The sequence below is a fragment of the Centruroides vittatus genome, unplaced genomic scaffold (assembly GCF_030686945.1).
Source record: "Centruroides vittatus isolate TY-2023 unplaced genomic scaffold, ASM3068694v2 contig_1159, whole genome shotgun sequence".
In the NCBI taxonomy this organism is placed as follows: domain Eukaryota; kingdom Metazoa; phylum Arthropoda; class Arachnida; order Scorpiones; family Buthidae; genus Centruroides; species Centruroides vittatus.
Window position 1 is genome coordinate 1,683,034 of NW_027120745.1, and position 23,293 is coordinate 1,706,326.

At 32.2% G+C, this 23,293-nt stretch overlaps 1 protein-coding gene across 1 annotated transcript in view; it reads right to left on the reverse strand.

Moving 5' to 3' along the window:
- Positions 1–694: 694 nt before the first annotated feature.
- The window catches only part of LOC136980625 (3-hydroxyacyl-CoA dehydrogenase type-2-like), a 268,457-nt gene continuing 245,858 nt past the window's right edge, over positions 695–23,293 (reverse strand). Inside the window, exons 2-6 of the mRNA XM_067276767.1 lie at positions 23,081–23,119; positions 10,204–10,368; positions 9,000–9,164; positions 2,162–2,399; positions 695–1,018 (exon numbers count right to left, since the gene is read on the reverse strand). Coding sequence (XP_067132868.1) covers positions 831–1,018; positions 2,162–2,399; positions 9,000–9,164; positions 10,204–10,368; positions 23,081–23,104 — 780 coding nt within the window. The 5' untranslated portion in view covers positions 23,105–23,119 and the 3' untranslated portion in view covers positions 695–830. The remainder of the gene's footprint in view (positions 1,019–2,161; positions 2,400–8,999; positions 9,165–10,203; positions 10,369–23,080; positions 23,120–23,293) is intronic.

Genomic DNA, 23,293 nt, shown 5'->3' on the forward strand with positions numbered 1-23,293 from the left:
GTCTGACAGCATCATCGTTTTGCCATGGCAATTGTTTAGCCCAGATATAAACCTAATATAAAACTTTTGGAGTGATTTGGTAAGAGTGATTTATGCCAATAGAAAATAATTTAATAATATTTCTATTCTTAAAAAGGCGATGTGACTGCTTGGGATAAAATTGGCCCGAAAAGCTAACAACGCTTGCTAACTCCATAATCGATCAATGTTATTTAATACTTAGTTTGTTTACCATACACCTAAACATTATTTTTTCCACTATGTTTTATTTTTGTTGTGCTTTTCTGATCTTTGTCTCAAACTTTTTTCCAGGCAAATTGCAAGCAATAATTTGTATTTGAATTTCTTAAATATGAAAATAACTTTTTACTTCATATTTGGTTTATGGTTGTTTTAATACTTAAACAATAATATATTTACAGGAGATCAGCTAATTTTAATCAAAAGTTTGAAAACATAGGTGGTCTCAAACATTTTCCAGAGCTGTATATATAACTTATATAGGAGCTGCAGTAAGTGTACAAGAGACAGTTTGGCTACCATGGTTCTAAACCATAACAAATTGAAATAATTTATCACTTTAAAGTTTCAAAATTAACATTAGTATCATATGTATAGATGTATATTACTGTTATTTTTAAAATGTAATTTTAACTTAAATTTATTATATTCATGAAATTAAACTGCTCAACAATTCTTAAAAGTATTCTATATTTATTGCAACATAGAAAAAATAAAAAGTTTTACATATTGTAAAAAATTTATCTACATTACATATTTTTAGAAGTAAATATATAATTTAATTATAAACAACAAAAATTGATGATGTACTATGATATTAGCCTCAAACCACCATCTAGTCGAATCACTTCTCCATTAATCATTGGATTTTCAACAATATACTGTACTAAATGAGCAAATTCTTCAGGTAATCCAGGGCGATTTGGAAAACAAATAGTTTCTGATAAAAATGATATAATTTTCTCAGGTAAATTCAAAAGTGGTGTTCTAAATAAACCTGAAAAATTAAATAAATATAATTAAAGAAATTAAATAGATAATATTAATTATATGTTTAATCTACTTAAAGCATACAAAAGTAATACTGCACATTAAGTTAAATAAACTTGCCAAAATTATCAGACTACTTTTGGGCTATGTTATAATAATTAATTATTAATTAATTCAACTAGACATAGTAGTTAAGCCAGGTCTGTTGCGTAAGTGGAGGGCCATTGTACCCCTATTATGTCGTATGTCAAATTTATGTTCCTTTATCCTGATCCCCATTGAATGTTTGGTGGAGCCAACATACTATCCAATCTTTTGTCTCTGATAGGGACGCTATAAATGCGTGGTAGTCTGTCGGAGTTAGGATGGTCTTTTCCATTATGCAGTATGTTGAAAATGGATGGGCATCTCCTGTAGGCAATATTGACCCAACGATTCTTGGCAATTGTGGTATACAATGATTTTAAATGGGGGTTAAAAGTGAGGGGAATCCTCTCCTTATCTTCTTCCTGTTTATCTTTTGGTATTTCCAACAAACTGGTGGATGCTTCTTGTGTATGTCTGTGGCATTCACATAATCTTTGTATAAGATTGTTGTAACCATGGGCCATGGCTATCTCTTCTATACTTCTTACTTCCTGTGCTAGCACTTGTGGAGTAGGAGAATGTGTAAATGCTCTCCTAACCAAGACCCTATTTTGTGTGGAAAAGGATCACATGACTCAGTTGGAATATAAGTGGACATAGCACTTGGTTTACGATAAACAGTCGTGCCTATGTCTGACCCTTCAATTGTGATATCTATGTCCAAGAAGTGGACCATGGTGGGGCTGTGTTGTTCCACCTCAATGATCTTTTGCACTCCAGTTAATTGGTTATTGTGAGTCGCTGCCTTCTTATATATTCATCCCGGTGTGGTTCAGTTAACTACTGATATTATTTATATGTATCATTATGAATAAAAAATGAATTTTAGAATATATCCAGTCAATAATAGATATTTCAGTCATTTTTACTGTGTTCACATATCTTAATATCAGATTATTCCCAAAAGAATAATGTAGAAATCATTAACTTGTATTAGTTTTCATATGGCGTTTAAAAAATACTATTATTAAAAGTAATTACTTTGAATCTGTAAAATTGTTACCTGGAGCTACTGTACAGCAGCGAATACCTTGAGTAGAGAGATCACGAGCTATTGGTAAAGTCATTGCATTAATTGCACCACTACTTGCTGAATATGCTGACTGCCCAATCTCTCCATCAAATGCACAAATTGATGATGTATTAATGATCAATCCTCTCTGCCCATTTGTATCTGGCATGTTTTTTCCCATCATTCCAGCTGCTAAGCGTAATATATTAAATGTACCAATAACATTAACCTGAAAATATAAATTAAATATTAGATTTTTTCGAATTAGATCAAAATTATATAGTTTTTTTGTCAAACAAAATAAAATATAAAGTGCTGTATTAATATATGCAGAAAAATATAATTCCAAATAAAGTAATATACAGCAACATCATAGTTTGCTCTCACTGTAAATGTTACTACAGGGTGACAATAATTAACTATTATTGTGACATATTGAGTGTAAAATTGTAAACATAATATTTATCGTCCAAGTAGAAACTAAAATTCTGATAGTGAATTATAAATAAAACTTTTTGTACAGTACTTATAACAATGTTGATGATATGAATAATAAATCATTTGACTGTTTCATTTTCTCATTGGTAAAATTTAAAATAAGAAGTTGTAAGAAAAAAATGTAAGAGATATATCATTAATTGCATTTAATGTTATGTTATAATTTGTTATTTTATATAATTTTTTGTTGTAAAAATATTTTTTTTTTGTTAGAAACAAGGGAACACTGAGAGTAAACAGCTATTGAATACTGTAATTGTGTCTTAGTGTAATCATTAGAAGATGGGCAAATATCACTTTTCTTAAATTTAAATATTAACTGAATCTCAAATAACCTGAATACATAGTGAAGTTAATCACTATATACTTTACACGTATAAAATACTTAACTTAAAATCATCATGACACTTTTTCAGTCATGAAAAAATAAAATAGAAATGGCAGCACTGGAAATCAAAGAATCATCACAAAATTTCTAAATAAGATAAGATAAGAGAACAAATCAAGCAGGGACCTGAGCAAAGTGAGGACAGTTGAATGAAGGAATCAGGGGTTGAGCAGTTTATCCACAAATTCTATTATTATTCACAAAATTATGAATTCGTGAATAATAAATCTATAAATTTTTGAACAAGTGGATGAAACCTCTTATTAGGCTTATTACTTACTTAATTATATAATAAATATTAAATAAATTATTAACTTGTTTTATTTCAATATATTAATAAACTGATAAAGTGAAATGAAAAAGAATAAAAGAAAAACAATTTACTAAGCTCTAAGGAATAAAACTTAAAATTTTAATTTTTGCATACAGTGTCTTCTTTTTACAAAACAAACTTCATTCGTGACTACCAATACATATAAAGTCTAATCCAGCAACTTCAACCTTTAAATTTCCGGTACAAACGACGGGAACAGGGAAATAGCGCTAAGGAAGGGCACCAAGTTAGCGTACACGAGAACACCATCTATCTATTCGCTTCTCAGAAACGCTAAGGACAAACCGAGCATTTTAAGGGCACCGGGCGTTTATAGTATCCCGTTAAGAGACCACAGATTCCAAAGGGACCTAGTATATATTGGTTCTACCAAGAGATCCCTCCAATAAAGGGTTTCTGAACATAAGAATGACGTTGCCAAAAAAAGGCACACCACCGCCCTGTCGACGTATGCCACGGACCCCGATGTAAAAGCAGACTTCGATAACGCCACCCTCATTAAGAAGTCGTTCAAAACGGACCACATTAGGGCATTGGAGACCCTGGAGATTTACAGAGCTACCAAATCGGGGAAATGCATTAATTACAAAGACAGCAACGTTTTATCGTACGCGTGGCGATACATCTCGGAGGTCAATCCACGATGGTAGACATGGTTTTATTTCCTGCATTGATATTTTGCGACGTTACGTTAGTAGGCTCAGGTCTATTATATCAATCTTATGTTTTGCATCGTCATCGCACGCTGGAGATTTCGATTTTTTGAACTTCAAAAGAGTTCTATTCTCATGACATTCCATTAACGAACCTGAAGAAGATCTCGATGGAGATTCGAAAACGTTAGTTTTTTCTGTTAATTTTCATTGTTTGTACCGGAAATTTAAAGGTTGAAGTTGCTGGATTAGACTTCTTTTTACAGTATCTTAACTATAATAGATTAATCAATGATTATTTTCATTGTCATCTAATGCAGAATTTTACTTAAAAGAAGTCTTTGAACATGTTTGGAATATAGTCTGCTTCTTTTCTTGTTGGAAATTCAATTAGAGGCGATATGCCATGATGTTAGAGGTAATCATATTGTATTTTTGTGGAATAATCAGCACGTTGGTTTATCCGGAGAGACCACGAAATTGGATATTTTGTACGGTAAAACCCAGCATGCCGGTTTAAGTGAGATTATAGATCCCTCTCTAGAAGGTGCATTAAAAAAAATGAACACGTTTTTATTCTAAAACTGTGAAACTGTCAGCATTACATCAAAAATTACGATTATATGTTTAATTTCTTCACTTTGTCTTCTTTCTAATGACTTAAAATATAATTGGAATTCCAAAAGTGCTTTTATTATGTGTATTTTATTGTTATTTGATTCAAAAACACAAAAACAAACATATTAATTTAAGAAACTCACTATAAATTATCTCAACTTACACCCATTAACATTGGCTTTGTGTGAAATTTAGGAGGAAGGTGTTATTTTTAAGGTCTGGATAGATGGCCAGTGTTGCCCACTACTACTAATGTCAATTAATTGTTTTATTGTCTTCTAAACAAAAACTCTCTTCCTGATTTTAAGTCAATCAATTTACAATGTTGTTATTATTTTATTTTACTTAGAAGAATGTTTTCTTTAATGTTTAATTAGCAACTAATTTTGTTAGATCTGATTAATTTTATATTTTAGTTGCAGTTTAACTGGCATGCTGGTAACCATGGAGTTTCCAGCGTGCTGGTCTCCCCTGTTTATATGTGGCATGCTGATCATTCTGCAAAAATACGGTAGTATTCAAATTTATTTTTTTTTATCAATGCTATGTTTGAGATCTGAAATCTCAAATACTTTCTAGTATCTGAGTATTTGCAATTAGTATTTTCTCATCTCCAATAATTATAATTATATTTTAAAATGCATTTATATATATATGCTTACCAGATGCCCCGCTTTGACCTGGACTGTCTGGTTTGATGATGTAGTCCCTGCGTTTCGGCCAGTTTGTCATTTTGTCCCAGTTATTTGGTAAAATTTTAAAAGTGTTAAGTATACAAGAAGTAAAAATAATGCAGCCTTGGATAAAATGGCAATTTGGCAACTAAATAATCCTCTCTGTTACACTCATTGTTGCCAATCTAAATATTTTGTATCTAGATTTAAGTACTTTTAATGTTGTCTAGATGTTTCCCTCCAAAATTTATAGCATATGACCTAATGAATTTAGATGTTTTATTTTCTCATCCACATATTTTTTCACAGAATTTATAATAGCATGTAGCCTATGAGATCCAGATATTTTTATTTCATTTTTTAGATATTTGTTTCAATTAGAGTTGGCAACACTGAAACTTACTGGCCATGTCATTGTTGTGCATGTCCTATCTAGTTGAGTTCAAATTGTGATTATTTTGTACTGTGAGAATATGGGCGAGGGGAATAGAGATACTATACTCCTCTAATTGTTGGATTGGCAGGACCCGCTCACTAAATTGGTGGATGGCATTTTAGGAAGGCTATAACTTGAGTGGGGAGAGTTGCGGGTAAGTTCTGGTCGTAGCACTTTCGATGTCCGTATAAGTTGAATGAACAGACAGGTAAATTAACAAATAACAAGAATTTAATGGATATACATATAAGAAGTACACAAAGATACAATCTAAAAACTAGGTACACCTCTAAATACCGAGAGAGAGTTTACAATGATATATAATAATAATACCTCTGATTAACATTTGATTCAAATTCCTAATGAGATGGAGACATAGGTGGTTTTTGGAGACTGAGGATGAGGAGCAGGAGCAGAACTATGCTCTCATTATGGCATCCATACTTCCATTTAGCAGTGTTTGTTCCTCAGTCGACTGCCCTGAGTTTACATTTTTACCCCTTTTTATGCCAAATTCCCCTCCAATCGGGTTCTAGGATTTATAACATCTGACGGGATATTCATCCTGACTCTCACTGACAAATGCTTGTCGGAGATGTATGATATCTCACTAAAGGAAGTTTTACTTCCCTTTCCCACGAGCAGTGACAAAATGAAGTAATTTTTTTGCTAAAATATTTAGTTTTACTAACTGATTAATAGAAATAGATAAATAAAAAACTCACACCAAAATTGTATAGTCTCTTGATGATTAGCACTGAGTTTAACGTTAACACAATTTTTCTTATCTCACAAGTACTTTCGACAAGTATAAGTTCGTCGCCCTCAGGCAAAAAAAAAAAAAAGAAAAAAAAAACAAATTTGAAGAAATAGAACGTGCAGAGTGTTCCAAGTAGAAAACGGAAAAATTTTTCTTGGCAAGTTTTAAATTTAATGCTTGGTAATTCCGTTGGTAACGTGCAACAAGCTTTTTCAGGAGTTTGAAAAATCTTAAATCCACATCGACTGGCAGCACGTGTTGAGGAGCAATTATGCTAATTGTGCAACTCTCAAGTGCTTTGGTTGCCGAAGTCGCACAATTGCCAAGAAAAATGTTTCCGTTTTCTACTTGGAACACTCTGCACGTTCTATTTCTTCAAATTTGTTCTTTTTTGCCTGAGGACGACAAACTTATAATCATCAAAAGTACTTGTGAGATAAGAAAAATTGTGCTAATGCTGAACTCAGTGCTAATTATCAAGAGACTGACTGATTAAATAAAAATTATTTCCTGTCTCTAGAATCTCACAGTACTGTACATTAAATTAATTTAATCTCCAAAATGCCAAAAAAGAAACTGTGTTTACTGATGAATTAAAAAAGGATTATCTGTTTTTGAAAATAGTTTGTGATCATATTGACAAAGTGAAATATGAACCATGCTTTTCAGAATTTTCAGTAACTCATGGTGGACATTTGGGCATTAAAAATCACTTGAAATGTGCGGAACATAAGACAAGCCTAGCAGCAATAGGAACTTTTTCAAATATATTGTCATATTTTAAAGTGACAAAGAATTTTTAAAGAAAGTTCACACTAATGATAAATATTAATAACTTCATAATAATAAGGTAAGTTCAGTTGAGTTATTAAAAATTGCTTTTAACTCATTGTTGTTTTTTGAACAACTTTTTATATAGCCTTTTCAATCATAGGTACTTATCCTAATAGGCTTTATTTTCTGTTGTAAGTATTTTCTGAAAATTGTCCTGGTTTGAGAAAAAAATATTATTGTAAGACTATATACACACAAACACAAACACACATCTTTTCATTATTAACTAATGAATAAGGTAGAAGTAAATGTGAAATCATATATATTATTTCTGTAATATATTCATAAAATATTTATTATTATTTACCCAAATTCCTGAATAATTAGCGAGGTTGCAGCCGACATTTTTAACACGAAAACATGTACGTTGGACACTCAGCGCCTCCTTCCTGTAAGTCTAGAAGTTTGACAATGGCATTTGGAACGTCAGTGGAATCATGCTCGATGTTCCAAACACCATTGTCAAACTTCTAGGCTTACAGGATTGTGGCGCTGAATGTCTGACGTACATGTTTTTGCGTTGAAAATGTCGGCCACAACCTCGCTATTTTTTCTAGGAATTTAATATTTATGAAAATGTTAAAAATGAAAAATTTTGAAATACACTTCAATCATGTTTGTTCATTTCCTACTTGCATAATTATTCATGTGTACTGTACTTATTTATTTATTTTACACATTAATATTTTAGATCAGTAACACAAAAAACCTTTCACACTTTGTTTCTAGCAATTAAATCACTAAGTACAAACATTTTCGGCCGTTTTGAACGGCCTTCTTCAGGTACAATAAGGTCGGTTGGAACATCGGTTAACAGATATTTATGTGACGTCAGTGTTTATGAAGGTTTCTTCTTACAAGTGACGTCATTGCTAAGAAAGTTTAAACGATATTGACATTGTAAATAATCTTTTGAGTTTAACCAAGATGTGCAAATGACTGTTGATGATATGATAATTGTTAAAAGTAGAAATAAAAAACGAGATAAATTTAGAAACTGCACGAAAGAATGTAACAGGCTCGATGAGGGTGGATTGGCCTATTTAATTTAGGGGGTTATTGAGGAGTGATTGCCACGCGGGGGAGAGCGAGTCTGCATCTCTGCTGTTAATACAGTTTTCTTTGAGGGATTTCGTAAAGATTTCTATTGTTTCAATTGTTCTAAGCTTGTTATAATCAAGCATAGGTATAATAAGGTTATTATACCTATGCTTGATTATAACCGACCTTATTGTACCTGAAGAAGACCATTCAAAACGGCCAAAAATGTCTGTACTTAGTGATTTAATTGCTAGAAACAAAGTGTGAAAGGTTTTTTGTGTTACTGATTATAAGTAGTTCTAGCTTTGAGTGCAGAGAATATTTTAGAACTGTAGAACAACTAAAACATTCTAGAAAGTTCCAGAAAATATTTTAAATTCTCTTGTTCTCTGAATATAAAAGTTTCAAATAAGCTTTGAAGTTTTTTGAAAAAAATTATACACATAAAAACACATCAATAAGATAATGCTTAGCAAAAATGACCTCTGGCATCATCATAAAGTAACCTTTATTATTATATACTTAATCATTTATAGCAATTAACATAGATCTATTGTACAGTACAAATCTATACTTAAAATAAGAATACTTACATTTAGTGTCTCGTGAAAATCTTCCAATTTATGTGGAACATTGGTATTGAAATTATATACTTGATAAGCTCGAGCTATTCCAGCACAATTAACAGTAAGATCTAGCCTTTTAAATCTGTCTTTAATCATTTGATACATGTTTTGAACTTCATCCTCTGAAGTTATCTATTTTATTCAAAATAATGATAAATTCATATTAATAAAACTCTGAACAGCATATCATGATATTCCATATACATCTCAAAATAAATAAATAAAACTTGTAATAAATTTACTTTATATATTTAAAATACTGTATCATCACAATTATTATATATACTATTTTTTATCTGAAATTTAAAAACTAATAATTATAACAGAATATTTAAAATGTGAAATGTGACTCCTGGCATGTGAAAAACATCGATCATGTCACTTTCTATTGAGACGTCTCAAAAATTTATATCTAGAGAATGTGCAGACCATCAATTCCCTTCCATGATGTTTTCCATGATGCAAAAATCATTGACAATCATTGACGTTGAGGACAAATATCTTGAACATATTATATAGCTTGTCATTCAGTTATGCTAAAACCATGGTGCAAGAATACAGGTGATACAACATCCTGTTGTTTGATTGTCAAAAACTTGACAGGAATATGGTTGTACTTCAGATGTTTGCCACCAGGTGTTGTCTTATCGGAAAGTCCATTTTGTATCATTGTTTATCATTTTCTATTGCCTCATTCAACAGTGTTTTAAATTCTTAGAAAATCGTGTCTTTTAAATAATGTGTGCATAATTGCAAAGGCAATTATTATCCAAAGAAAAAAAATTGTAAATGTAATTAAGACACCAAAAGATTTGGAACTGTTTAAAAATGGAAACGAGTAATACTGTGTGCAGATCAAGAACTGACTGAACGCTACAATGTTTGTAAAAAGCATTTTGCTCTGCATCAAATTCTTCATTTGTGGAGAGTATTGTATATAAAGATGGAAAGGAAATCACCAACATTCCTTATAAAACTCCTTGATAAACTAAGAATGCAGTGCCAATTCATTTCTGAAATTCCCATCATACCTTTCTAAATCCAGCAAAGCACTTTGAAAAAGTCTTTTAATTATAAACTATATTATAAGAACTATAATATATATATTTTGATTTTTCAGGACAAGTTCATTTATAGTTAAATTGTTAAATATTAAATTATTTATACTTACATCAGTAGAAGAGAATACACAGTTGTTACCCAAATCTTTTGCAATGCTTTCTCCATTTGATGTTGGTAAATCACAGATGATTACTTTAGCTCCTTTATTTATTAAATTTTTTACAGTAGCCTGTCCTAAACCTGAAGCTCCTCCAGCAACAACAGCTACAAGATCCTTAAAAAAATCAATTTCAATTTTAAACATAGTAATTAAAAACTAACAAATCAAATTTTATTTTGACATATTATATATACTGATATTTAAGTCTACCTCAAGATTTTCAGTTCAAAACTCTGGTTTAAACCTATACCCAGACATGCAGTAGGATATCAGTAGGATGGAACTAAGATGTGAATATGGTATATGATAGCCTACAGTAAAACTGTATAATAAGAACACAACACTTTCATCAGAATATTGACTATTATACCTTTCAATATACAGTATACAGGGTGTTTCAAAACTATATGTCAGAAATGTAAAGGCAGATAGAGGGGACTTAAATAAGCAGATTTCGTAAATGAATGTGGGTGCGGAAATGCAGCGTTGAAGTGCTAGCACGTAAGGCAGTATTAACAACAGGTAAGTGAAAAGACAAGCAAAGACAAAGGAAAGCAATGATTTATTTATCAAGAAGTTTACAATAGCTGCTTGAAAGAGCGACCACCAACAGCAATACAACATTCACAGCAGCAGTGCATGGATTGGCGTACATTAGTAAAAATGTCAGGCATGTCACACACATTTCCAACAGCAACAGACAATCATGCAACCACATCTTCAGATGTTAAGGGACTATCATACACCATGCTCTTAATGTGACCCCAAAAGAAAAAATCCAAGCACGTCAAATCTGGGGTGAAATTGGATAGGACGGGGTGGACCTGTTTCCTTGGCCACCACAGTCAAGGAACAGGTCCACCCCGTCCTATTCAATGCTGTCTGTAGACAGCGTCCTGGTGATTCCTGACGATCCTGCTGAAGTGAGCAGCCGTTCCATTTCCTTGCGCAGCCCCGTACATGAAATGCATGTCGGCAAGCTCCATATTGGTGTCATGATGCATGTTTCTAAAAATCCGTGTGGGGAATGACAATTCAAGCCAGTAAAGCGCTTTCATCCACCGAACTCAACAGCACCCTCACGCTGCATTTCCACACCCATATTTATTTATGAAATCTACTTATTCAGGTTCCCTCTACCTGCCTTTACATTTCTGACATATAGTTTTGAAACACCCTGTATATGTTTTGCAAGTCTGGAAATATTGCTCATTTCTTGAAATAGGCTAATTTTGAATTGTCAATTTCACATTACCATTTTATATTTTCTAATAAGATGCCAACATTTGTTTGGGTCTTTGGATTATGGCTTAGAAAATGTTAGTGTCTTATTTAGACAATAGTGTTTCCTATTCACTACCAATTGCAAAAGTGTGGCATAGATTTATTTTTGTATTATCTTTTCACCTGAAGATTACTTAAAAATATTTTATCCTTGCTAATGAAGTTCATTACATATATGTTACATTAAATATTACATTACAGCTTAAACATACATAATAAAAAAAGTACTCACAGCAACAATTTCAAAATTAGAAACTCCAAAGATAACAATAAATGAAAACAAAACAAAATGAAAGCTCTCTGAAATATCAAGTTCATGAATTTATCACAGTACTGCAATAATGATACTTAAAATAATTGTCAATTTTGTGAATATATATATATATATATACAGGTACTCCTAACTTTACGACAGAGTTCCGTTCCGACGACTACATCGTTAAGCGAATTGGTCGATAAGTGAGGAGCTTGCACCAGGAATATAGGATCGTTGTAAAATTATACAAATTATGCAACAACCTTCAAATTTATTCATAAAAAGACTATTATAGTATGCTATTAGCCTATTATAGTACTATAAGGCAATTATAGTATGCGCAAGTCTATTATAGTACGCTTAGTGCGCATGTCACCATTCGCCACTGACCGACACTCAAGCTGAGAAAGAGGATTCCCCGAATTGCAGGTCAAAACTTGATTGATCGTAAGTGCGAGTGGTTGTTAAGCAGATAGGTCGTAAAGTGAGGAGAACCTGTATATATATATATATTATGTACTATGTAAAGCTTATATAAAAAAGGATAAAGACAACAGGATCTATGCATGATGCCTTCAACTGCAAAAACCTTCAGTAATTTATCAAGATAGATCTCCATTATATATCAAATCTATTGATGAACATATCTGAACCAAAATCAACAACATCAATAAGATATCACTAGTTTACATAGCATAGTACCATAATAGTATTGATACACTTGATTTATGATAGTATAACACTATGGTATGTCTTTGCTTATGCATTCCATTTACATCAGTATGACTGGCACATCAAATAATAAAAATTTGCATTTTATACCACTATATGACTTTATTCCTAGTTTTGGAAAAAATGTGTAAACAAAAAATGTATACTAAAGTCAAAAATTAAACTGGAAAAGATAACTTGGAATAAAATTAACAACCATTTACATAAATTTTCTAGAACGAAGAGTTTGTGTAACAAACATTTTTGGTTTATTTTATAAATCTGTTTCAGGTTTCAAATTACACAATTTGAAATATCCAAATTGCAATGTTTCAAATATTCAATGATGTTATAAAATTCTTTTTAAACTATTGCAATTATGTATACATACATATATATTTGAACAAGTTAATGAAAAATGCATAGGCATGTGAATTCCTACAGTTCATTTTCTTTGTATTTTTATTTTAATTTATTTTTCGTTTTATTTTTATTATTCATATACTCGGTTTTTCATTAATATATACTTGTTCAGATATATATTTATATATACATAATTGCAATACTTTAAAAAGAATTTTATAAATAATGTCACTGAATATTTGAAACATTCCAATTTTGTGAATTTCAATTTGTGTAATTTGAAACCTGAAGCAAGTTTTAGCTGAAAATGTTCGTTACACAAACTCTGTACTGGAAAATTTATGTATGGTGTTAATTTTATTACAAAAAGTGTATATATGGTAAGTGATCAATAATGGAAGCAAAAGTAAGAAAAATTATGAATTTATATTCTTTAAATTTAATATTTACATCTCAATAAAAATCAATAATGTAATGTTTCTTGTATTGCATAAAATTATTAATAATAATAAAAATTAAATTTCAAATTTAACATCAATTGTTTCCTCTTTTTCCAGGAATATTGATTTTCATTGTCTGAACTTACATATAAACTGAATTTTATAATTTTCACAATTAAGAAAACTATTGTTCTAAATTGCAGAGGTGACTTACTACTTACTATGCTGAAACAAATAATAAATGGTAGTGTACTTGCTTTATCTATTGGATTACCGTATTTTACGGACTATAAGACGCTACAGACTATAAGACGCACTTTAATTTTTAAGCAATTTTTTAAAAAAATACCTATAAGACGCTACGGACTATAAGACACACCTGAATTTTGGAGGAAATTTTTTGAAGAAAAAAGTGCGTCTTATAGTCCGTAAAGTACGGTATCTATTGTATCTAACTTTTCTAATATAGTTGATCACACATAATGAGAGTGATTGTGGTAAACTCAGTTAATATGAGCTTTTCACTGTTCCCTTCAATTTGATGTGTTTCTCATCAAGATTGAGCACATCACAAACTCTAGTAACCAATCAGAGTAAAATAGCCTTTAACATCAAAAGAATTTTTCATTTCACATAACAGTCTACTTCCAAAATTGAAATGTTCCATTTAAAGCTTGTTCTATTTTTGAAGGACTACAATAACCTTAAGGGCGCGACTATGCAGACGCGAGCGAGCAAATTTTCCGAGCAAGCGAGAATATGTGGCGAGAAGAAGCGAGAAACGATAAATATCAAAACCTGTCAGATATGTGAGAGAACCAGAAATTCGCTCTCGCCAGCGATATTTCTTGCTTCTCACTTGTGCATGTTTTCGTTTGCGAGAACTATATCGCTCACAACCTCTCGCTTGCTACTAAATTTGCGCCTGCATAGTTGCACCCTAAGACAATAGAAAGCATTTATTTTTATGTACAATACATTCTTATGTACTGTTCATTTTTTGCTGGATTTTTGGGTATGTAATGATAGCATAATGAAATTAATTTACAGTTTTCTGTTGAAATATCTGCTTTGCATTATCTTCTTACATTTTATGATACATTATGGCTGTTTTCAGATGGCCATCCATCTCATTATAATTCTTGTATTTTAAAGGTTTTCTCACAAGTATTACAAGTAGGCTTTATTGGTAAACATATGTGACAGGGAGTTGTGACTCTTACACTGCATAGTGTAAAGACTTCCACATGGACAAATTTTACTGGGCATTTCAAACAACCAAGGCCATTAAGTGACCTTGACAAATTACCATTTGGCTGTGATATAAGCTGGCTTGTGCAGAATACACGATGTGATCTTTCCTCTTTTGTTTCCTCTTGGTTAATTAGATGTGATCTTTTTTTGTTTTATTCAGTCCTGGCAAAATCTAGATCAGATTCATGACAAATTCATAATTCAATTTGTAAATTCAAAGGATATATGTCAGACTTTTCTTTATTCTCTATTCATAAATATCATTAGAATGCCTAACAACTGTGCAAGGCTGTCTGTTAAACATGCAATAGGATAAAATGTGTTCACTGAATGAGAGGTTTCCCAGCGAGCCAGAATTGTAGACCTCCTATACGAACAAAAAAGTCAAAGGAACCATACCTGTACATGCAAACCTTTGTGAAATATTCACTTTCAAAGGTAAGTTTTCACTGTGTACCAGTTCTACTCCTTATGGGGCATGCATAGTTTAAATCTCGTCATTTACAGCACTAGTGTCAGCTTGATGTATATTTAACTTCTGGTAGTGAGTAAACAGTGGAAACTGAATGAGAAGTTTTAATCTACTTATAAAAACATAGACTTAAAGTATGTAACAGTTGCTGAATTATGAAAGAAATTAAACAAATTAAAGGAAAAGACAGCAGGGGCAAAAGAAAAACTTTTAGAAAGGTACACAAACTTAAAATAATAAGTATAAACTGATGCTTTTACAGTTGTTGGTTTTCACTCTTGATCTTGTAACAGAATTATGAGGACAATTTAGTTTTAATTACTCAACTTCAATTTGTAATATACATTTAAATTTTAAATACTTAATAATAAACACAAAACAATGTTAAAAATTATTTTTATTAATGTTTGATGATAATTAAAATAATTTTAAACTGTTTTTGAAATTAACTGCATTGTTAAATGTAACATAATTATAATGACACCATATTTTTGGTAAAATTCATATCCAATTATACGAGCGCTAAGGTGGCTTTTCTTTTTCGCTAGACTTATTATACCATCAGTAAAAAGGAGGACAAGCTTTAGAAAAACTTTTTATTTCTTTGAGTATGCTTTTATAGAACCTAATATAAAATTTGACTTAGAACCCAAAATTAACTTCCAGTTACCTTTCCTAGACATCCTTGTCACTAGATTTAATAACAAAACCAATTTAAAAAATACAAAAAACCATGCACCGTTGACAGTATCAAACATTACACTTCTGAGAAACCCACTTACATCAAGAAAAACATTGACAAAATCTTACAATGCACCACTAATAAAGCTGATAGAACTGATGAGATACAAGAAGTAATAAAAATATTTTTAATGAACAGTTAAAGCAAAAGCACTCAACAAATGGATCAATATCAAAGATACTAATAAACACAAACATAAAAACAATACCACCACTCAAAAATATTTTAAAATTCCATAAAAACAAACTTTATTTGAAAGAATCAAATCTATATCACACAATTATGGTATAACCTTAGCACCAGAAAAATTTCCTTGTTTGAATTATAAGGTAAATCCACATCATAATAATAATAATATATGGGACCAGAAAAAACGTAATTTACAAACTCAGTTGCAACTGCACTATTCCCAAATCTTATATAGGTGAAACTGGTAGAAATCTGAAGACCCGGTTTAAAGAACACATCCGCGATTAAATATAATAATTGTAACTCAGCTGTTGCTGTTCGTTGTAACAATGAAGGTTGCCAAATCATAAAGGAAACTGTAAAAATTGTCAAAAAAAAATTACATATGCAAAAAAGCAGATGGTATGAACATCTTGAGATACTTGAAAACAAAGACAGTGTGATGAATAATATTGTTCAAAAGCTACATGAAACTTGGTAGCCATACTTGACCAAGAGAAGTCGAGAAAGGGGTGGCGGTAGTGGTTAAATAATGTGTTAAAGTACGGCAGCTTCTCATTAACCCTGTGCATCGTTTCCAAACAGTACCCAGCAAGGTGCTCATATGCCTCACTTCCACTTCCTCCTTCACTCTTCTACATTTCCAACCCTCAAAAACCCCATTTTGACCCTCCCTTTCCTTAACCCTTAGCCTACTGTTTGCCACACCCCCTTGTTTACGTTTATTTTGTAAATCGGCTAAAGGCAAAATAGGTGAATCAGGCAACATTACTTTAAAAATTTACCAAAAATTAAATTATTATTTTATTTATGTGAAAAAATGAAATATATTTATCTATATATTTAGTTTTAAATATGACATTTTTCAATAAATTTTATGAAAGAAATTTATGAGAAAAAAAATAATTATATATCATAACTGACATTCAAACTTGAAAATTTGTTACTTTTTGTCAAAATTAACATTGTTCGGTTACTTCATTTTGATTGGCACCGAGGATGTAGAGCAGGGATGGGCAACCTTTTTCTACGTAAGGGCCGCATTTCAAAACTTTTGAACTGACGCGGGCCGCACACAAGAGAAAAGAGGGGGGAACTGTCGGTAAATCACAATTCTTTATTCATATATGATTATAAATTAGCATAGGTATACTTAATATAGCTTCTGGCACCGATCTAAACATAATATATCGGAAATATTTGGTTAAATATCAGTCACTGCTAGTTTTAAATTAGTTTCGATGTATCTGTTAGTCGGTTCCTTGTTTTAATTTTTACTAAATCCATTGCGAAAAAACTTTTCACAAATATAAGTTGTAGAAAATAACGTTTGAATTTTTGTCGAATATCTCATTAAGCTGGGAAATTGATATATTTATTCACGTTTTATGCCACGTGGGCCGCAAAAAATATTACTGCGGGCCGCGGGTTGCCCATCCCTGATGTAGAGTAGTTTTGTACAATTCTGTATAACTTTTGTGTGTGTACGTTTTTTTTGTTTTCAAATTATCACACATTAAATTAAAATAAAAGTTTTCATTTCAAGCAAATTTTTGATATAAACTAGTATACTTTATTCTCTTGAAAATTAGGAAAAATTAAAATATTTCTGATAAAAATAAAATTATTATAAAACATTCATATAATATACATTGATTTTTACATCAAAACATAAAAAAAATAAGGAAAAAAATGCATCTGTAATGCTGCCAGGAGGAAATCTGTAAAAGAGTATTTTTTTATTGCATTTGCTGCAAGATGATACTGCATAAAATATAATGTAAAATGTTTGATCAGAATTACATCACATACCTATCCTATCAACAATAATGCTTTGGGTAACATTCAGGATGTAACCCCTTTTGACAACAAGTGCAGATGGTTTATGATCTTCTCTTCAGTCCCATGCTTGTGCAGACACAACACCTTGACTCCTTTTTTTTGGGTAACTTCCTTAGTTCCCTTGGTCCTCGAGGATCTTCAGGAAGCTTTTTGGTTGCCATCCATCCCCCCTCCAAGCTCTCTATTATAGATATGTTGTAGGCGTACCTAGATTTTATTTTAGCTGGGCCTCCAAAATTCACTTTGTATAACATATACAAGTTCAATACCATCCTGGCTATGATATTGAACCCAACTTTTTTCCAGTACTTCACGGTCTTTCTCTCATCCAAGTACGCATATAACATCATGTCCGATGTATCGACTCCACCCATAAATTTATTATATTCTAATATTATTTGTGGCTTTGACTTAACCACTCCACACCTAACAATTTCTTCATCACATGCCCTCGCATGGCTGGATAGTAGCAAGACTGGATTTTTTTTGTGAAGATTTTTCCCGAGAGCCACAGGCTAACAATGGGCCAGATCTATAATACGATGTTTGGCCGACAGAAAACTTAGATTTCAGTGGGGCAGGAAAATGTTTTCTATTTCTACGAACTGTGCCAGTGATGTAGGCACCCAGTGAATATAAATATCGAACGAGAGGAACCAACATGAAGAAATCGTCTACAAAAAGATGATAGCCTTTATTGAGGTACAACCTCGTCTCAAGCAGTTTTTTTACGATGCTGTACCCTAGACCAAATTTAGAATTGTTGTCCTTTTCCTGCTGAGTCCTGGCCCCTCTATAAGTGAAAAAACTCAAACAGTACTGAGGGACTGAGTCACACAGCATCCAAAATTTTATGCCCCACTGATAATGATGTTTTTTTGGAAGGTACTGCATGAGAGAAGTTCTATTTTTGGTACCAACTAGGCTTTCATCCACACAAATTTGCTGGTGTGGCGTGTAGTGATGTCGGAACACTCTGTTTGTGTGATCGACCAGAGGTTGAAATTTTGCACAAGGATCATATCCTTGTTCCCCTGGGCTGGATAACTTGGAGTTATCGACGAGATGGAAAAAATGCAACAAGTGATAAAAGCGGGTTCTTGAAAACGTTTTCCCAAACCATGGAGTGGCTTGGGAGGAAGAAGTGGACCAGTAAGATTCTATGGTATGCTTTTTGATTAATCCCATATTCAATATACAAGCTATAAACCCCTTTATTTCTACAACCGAAATTTTGGACCAGTTCTTTAGGGCGGGCGGTACATTATTCCCCATGCCATTGATGACTTGTTGCGCATAACGGTTTGATTCCATTATGATTAGATTGAGCAAAATCATTGTGAAAAAAAGATTGAAAAAAGGAAGTGAAAAGTTTGCTCTGGAGATAGAACCTCCTGATAGTCTTCATCATCATCATCAGTTGTTGATTGCGTAATTTGATTAGAGCAGCTTGGAGAGGTCAAATCGTCATCAGAGTTGTTATCAGACCCTTCGTACATACTAACATCAGGGTCAGAGTCAGACTGATATCATATCAGAGAAATTTTCGATATAATCCAAAAGGTCAGAGTCATCTAACTTTTGAATCTTTGATGTCAATGCCATTATAAAAATATGTTGGTGAAAATTGATAAATCTAATTAAAAAAAATAAACTATATGTAACGACATGTTACAATATAAAACTAAAACTATAATAAATAAAATTACGATAGATGAATCAAAAAACATGAGATAAAACAATTACAAATAACTGATTAAAAATTTAATTCGATATAAGATCAAAATTTATATTAAAAATTATGAAAACTATATTGTATATATATCTTAGAAAGTAAATTAGTTTATTTTATATAGAAAACTAAATAGAAAAATAAAAGAAAGATTGAATAAAATGAACAAAGAAACAATATGGAACTTACCTGCAACACACACAACAGTAGACGTTGAGCAAAACAGCAAAAGTGAATTTCAAAAATTTGAAACAAAGGTTATGTAGGTCAACAAAACACCACCTGGACACAAATATGTGTAACATAGGGTAAACAAGACGTTCCCGTCAAGTGCTGACATCTGTTGCCGATAAATTTTATAAATATCAGTTTTTATTAAGCTGTATTCCGGCCAATCGTTTACGAATTGGGGGTGAGACAGATCAGTACCCTGGCCGGGAAACGGTTAAGACCATCCCACCCACTATCTCCCCCACCTCAAGATGATGCCTTTCTGATGAATCCTGTTAACTCTCCCACTTACAATTTGTGAACCATCCCATCATGTAAAACTCTACTGTAAATTAAAACAATCTTCTTATGTCCCTTTTATTTTAACGGTGCACTACCTCCACTTCATCATACCGGTTGTTCCAAAGTGTTTTTTCTAGTGTTCTTACCATAAGGAAGATCATGGTTTCCCAAATTTTATAATCTTAACTCAGCACTGTATCATGTATACTGGGGTTTTTCCAATTCCAACACTATGTACCATGCCATCATGTTTGCAGTAAGTTCAAAACTTTTTACATCTATGTTGTTTGTTTCTCCCTTTTGTGAATCATTTCCAATTTAATCATTATTTTAGCTTATACCTGTTAATCAATAATTGCCATCCATATTTTATCTAATGTCATACCTCCTGCATTTCTCATAATCCATGTAAGTTTCCTAATGATCTTTTACAATTTTGTAACATTACAATAAATTTATGCTAACTTGTATACATTATGCTAACCTGTATGTAATTTTCCCTATATCGTTCTAACACAAGAGTTGAAAAGGGACATAATTGTCCAAAATGCATACTCAAAGAAATAAAAAGTTTTTCTAAAGCTTGTCCTCCTTTTTGTTGATGGTATAATAAGTCTAGCGAAAAAGAAAAGCCACCTTAGTGCTCGTATAATTGAACACAAGACTAGACCAGAAGCGTATCGCATAAAACAAAATTCACATCATTTAAATACTTAGTTGGACCATCTTTCATTTGAATAACATCAAACACTCTATCATACATAGTTTGAATCAATTTTTGCAATTGTTTCACTTCAATATTTTATCAAGCATCCCTAATTAGTAATTTTAACTGGTTTACTTGAGAATAATGCTTGTCTTAACCAATGTACTTTCTCACCACACCGGGATGTGTAAAAACAATACCCACAACCAATAACCAATAACCGATGTAAAAACTCCAAAAAAAGCAAACGTTTTCGATGCCCCTCCTGGGCTCTTCATCAGGCTTAATTAGCTTCTTCCATTGGAACTGGATTCTTTAATTCAAAGGTTTTTTAAAATTTGGAATGTGCCATGCTTCCAAAAAATATGTGGAGTGTCTTAACCAACACTCCACATATAGTTGTGCATAGCAGCAACAATACAACACCATGCACAACTACATGTGGATTTGAATTTATAAATTGAACAATAACCTGCTGGTTGTTGTTCAATTTATAATCATCAATCAATATAAAAATTTAAGGGATCAACCTAATGTTAGTAGTACTATTCAACATGTACACACCTGAATTGCTGGTACAGTACATGACACTGAGTGGTACAAAATAAGAAGTTTAAACAACATAAAATTTAATTTTTAAACAATCTCATATATTATTATTCTCTCATAATAATTATAATTAATATTCAATAAAATAAGATATACATAGATTTTTTTAACTTCTTTTGTTATAATATATATGACAATTGGTAAAATGGCAGATGTAAATGACATTGTTGGGACCTTAATAGCTGTAAAGTATGCCCATAGGAGCAAAAAAGTAAAAAAAAACCATACCTAAACATCAAGATATAACCCCTGAAATCAGTCTACTTCCAGGGTGCAATTGGGAGTTGTGCCACATGCTCTGCTAACACTATCATGTTTAATTATTCAGTCCAGATGACTATGCTGACTTTGAGTAACCCACTAAACTGTTCGTAGAGTATTCAATGTTATATAGGGGTGTGGGAATTTGCTGCCATGCATGTAGAGTGTTGGTCAAGACAAGCAATAGCAAACCTTGACTGATGCAGAGCATGAAAAATAGGCAGTAGTACTGGTATACAGTGAAAACCGACCTTTAAAGGTGACAATCTCACAAAGGGTTGTATGTACAGGTATAGTTCCCTTGATTTTTTTTTGTTTATACAGGAGGTCTATAATTCTGAGGTGGGTGGAAAATTCCTCATTCGAAGGTCACATCTTATCCTATTGCATGTTTAACAGACAGCCCAGAATAATGGTTAGGCATTCTAACAATATTTATGAATACAGAATAAAGAAAAGTCTGATGCAATCTTTCACAAAACATTTGCATCCAAATGGGGAACCACAACAGCAGCAGTTTCAGTCACTATCTTGCTTATAAACATCATGTTTGAAAGCAAGTTATGTTTAGGCATGGTGACCAGTGCCTTTAACAATAGTAGTAAATGCATTAACTTCTAATGATTAAAAACAATTTTTACCTTGAACAAGTACTACTGCCTATTCTCCATGTTGGTCATTGCAAGCGATGGCAAACCTCGACCAACACGAGGGCCAGCCTGAAAAAAAGCAGGATCCGGGCAAAGTTGCCGTGCGGGGTCTTTAATAAGAAAAAAAAAAACAGTTTGGAACAACAAAATAATATTTTAATGGTAAACATACCATCCATTAAATAGATTAGTGAATAATAAAATGATCAAATTTAAATTTTGCAAGAGCTGGATCATGAAGGATCATGGGACCTCCTGTGATTGCACCAGTCACACTGCCCTCTGGTCGGGCTGGCCCTGACCAGCATGTACTCCACATTTAGTTGTTTGTGGGAACAACACATAACTACACAACACGCGATCAGGCATGACTCCCAATCGCGCCATGGTAGTAGGCCGATTTCGGTCAATGTTACTCTTGGTGCCAAGATGGCGGCTTGTCTGATTCCAGCAAGGAAACAGTGGGACACACGTTCTAACCTAACCTAACCTATTCTAATAAATTACCATAATTATTAGCAACCAAATTATTAAAATAGGTTAGGTTAGGTTGGAACGTGCGTCCCACTGTTTCCTTGCTGGAATCAGAGACGAGCCGCCATCTTGGCACCAAGGGTAACATTAACCCTGATTTCAAGGAGCTATCTATCTCACGCATGCAGAGATATGGTTATTTTGACTTTAATGTTCCTAAGAGCATGCTCTACAGCTCTGGTAATTTAAGGTCATTCACATCTTACCCTAACAAGTTTTCAAGTTTACTCATTTTGAATGAAAATTTAGGAAAAATTATCATATATACCTTCCACGGTCTAAAACAAGCCATCACACGTGACAAAATACAGCATGCTCGATATTTTCGTTTTAGTGTTGCCAGATATTTACGATCATATTTTATAATTAGCATTTAGTTATTTTATTCACATTTCTATATTTTTATAATTAACAAATTCGAACACGAATAAATAAATTCGATTAAAATTGGTACTAAATAAGTTTTTTTTTCCGGCGATAT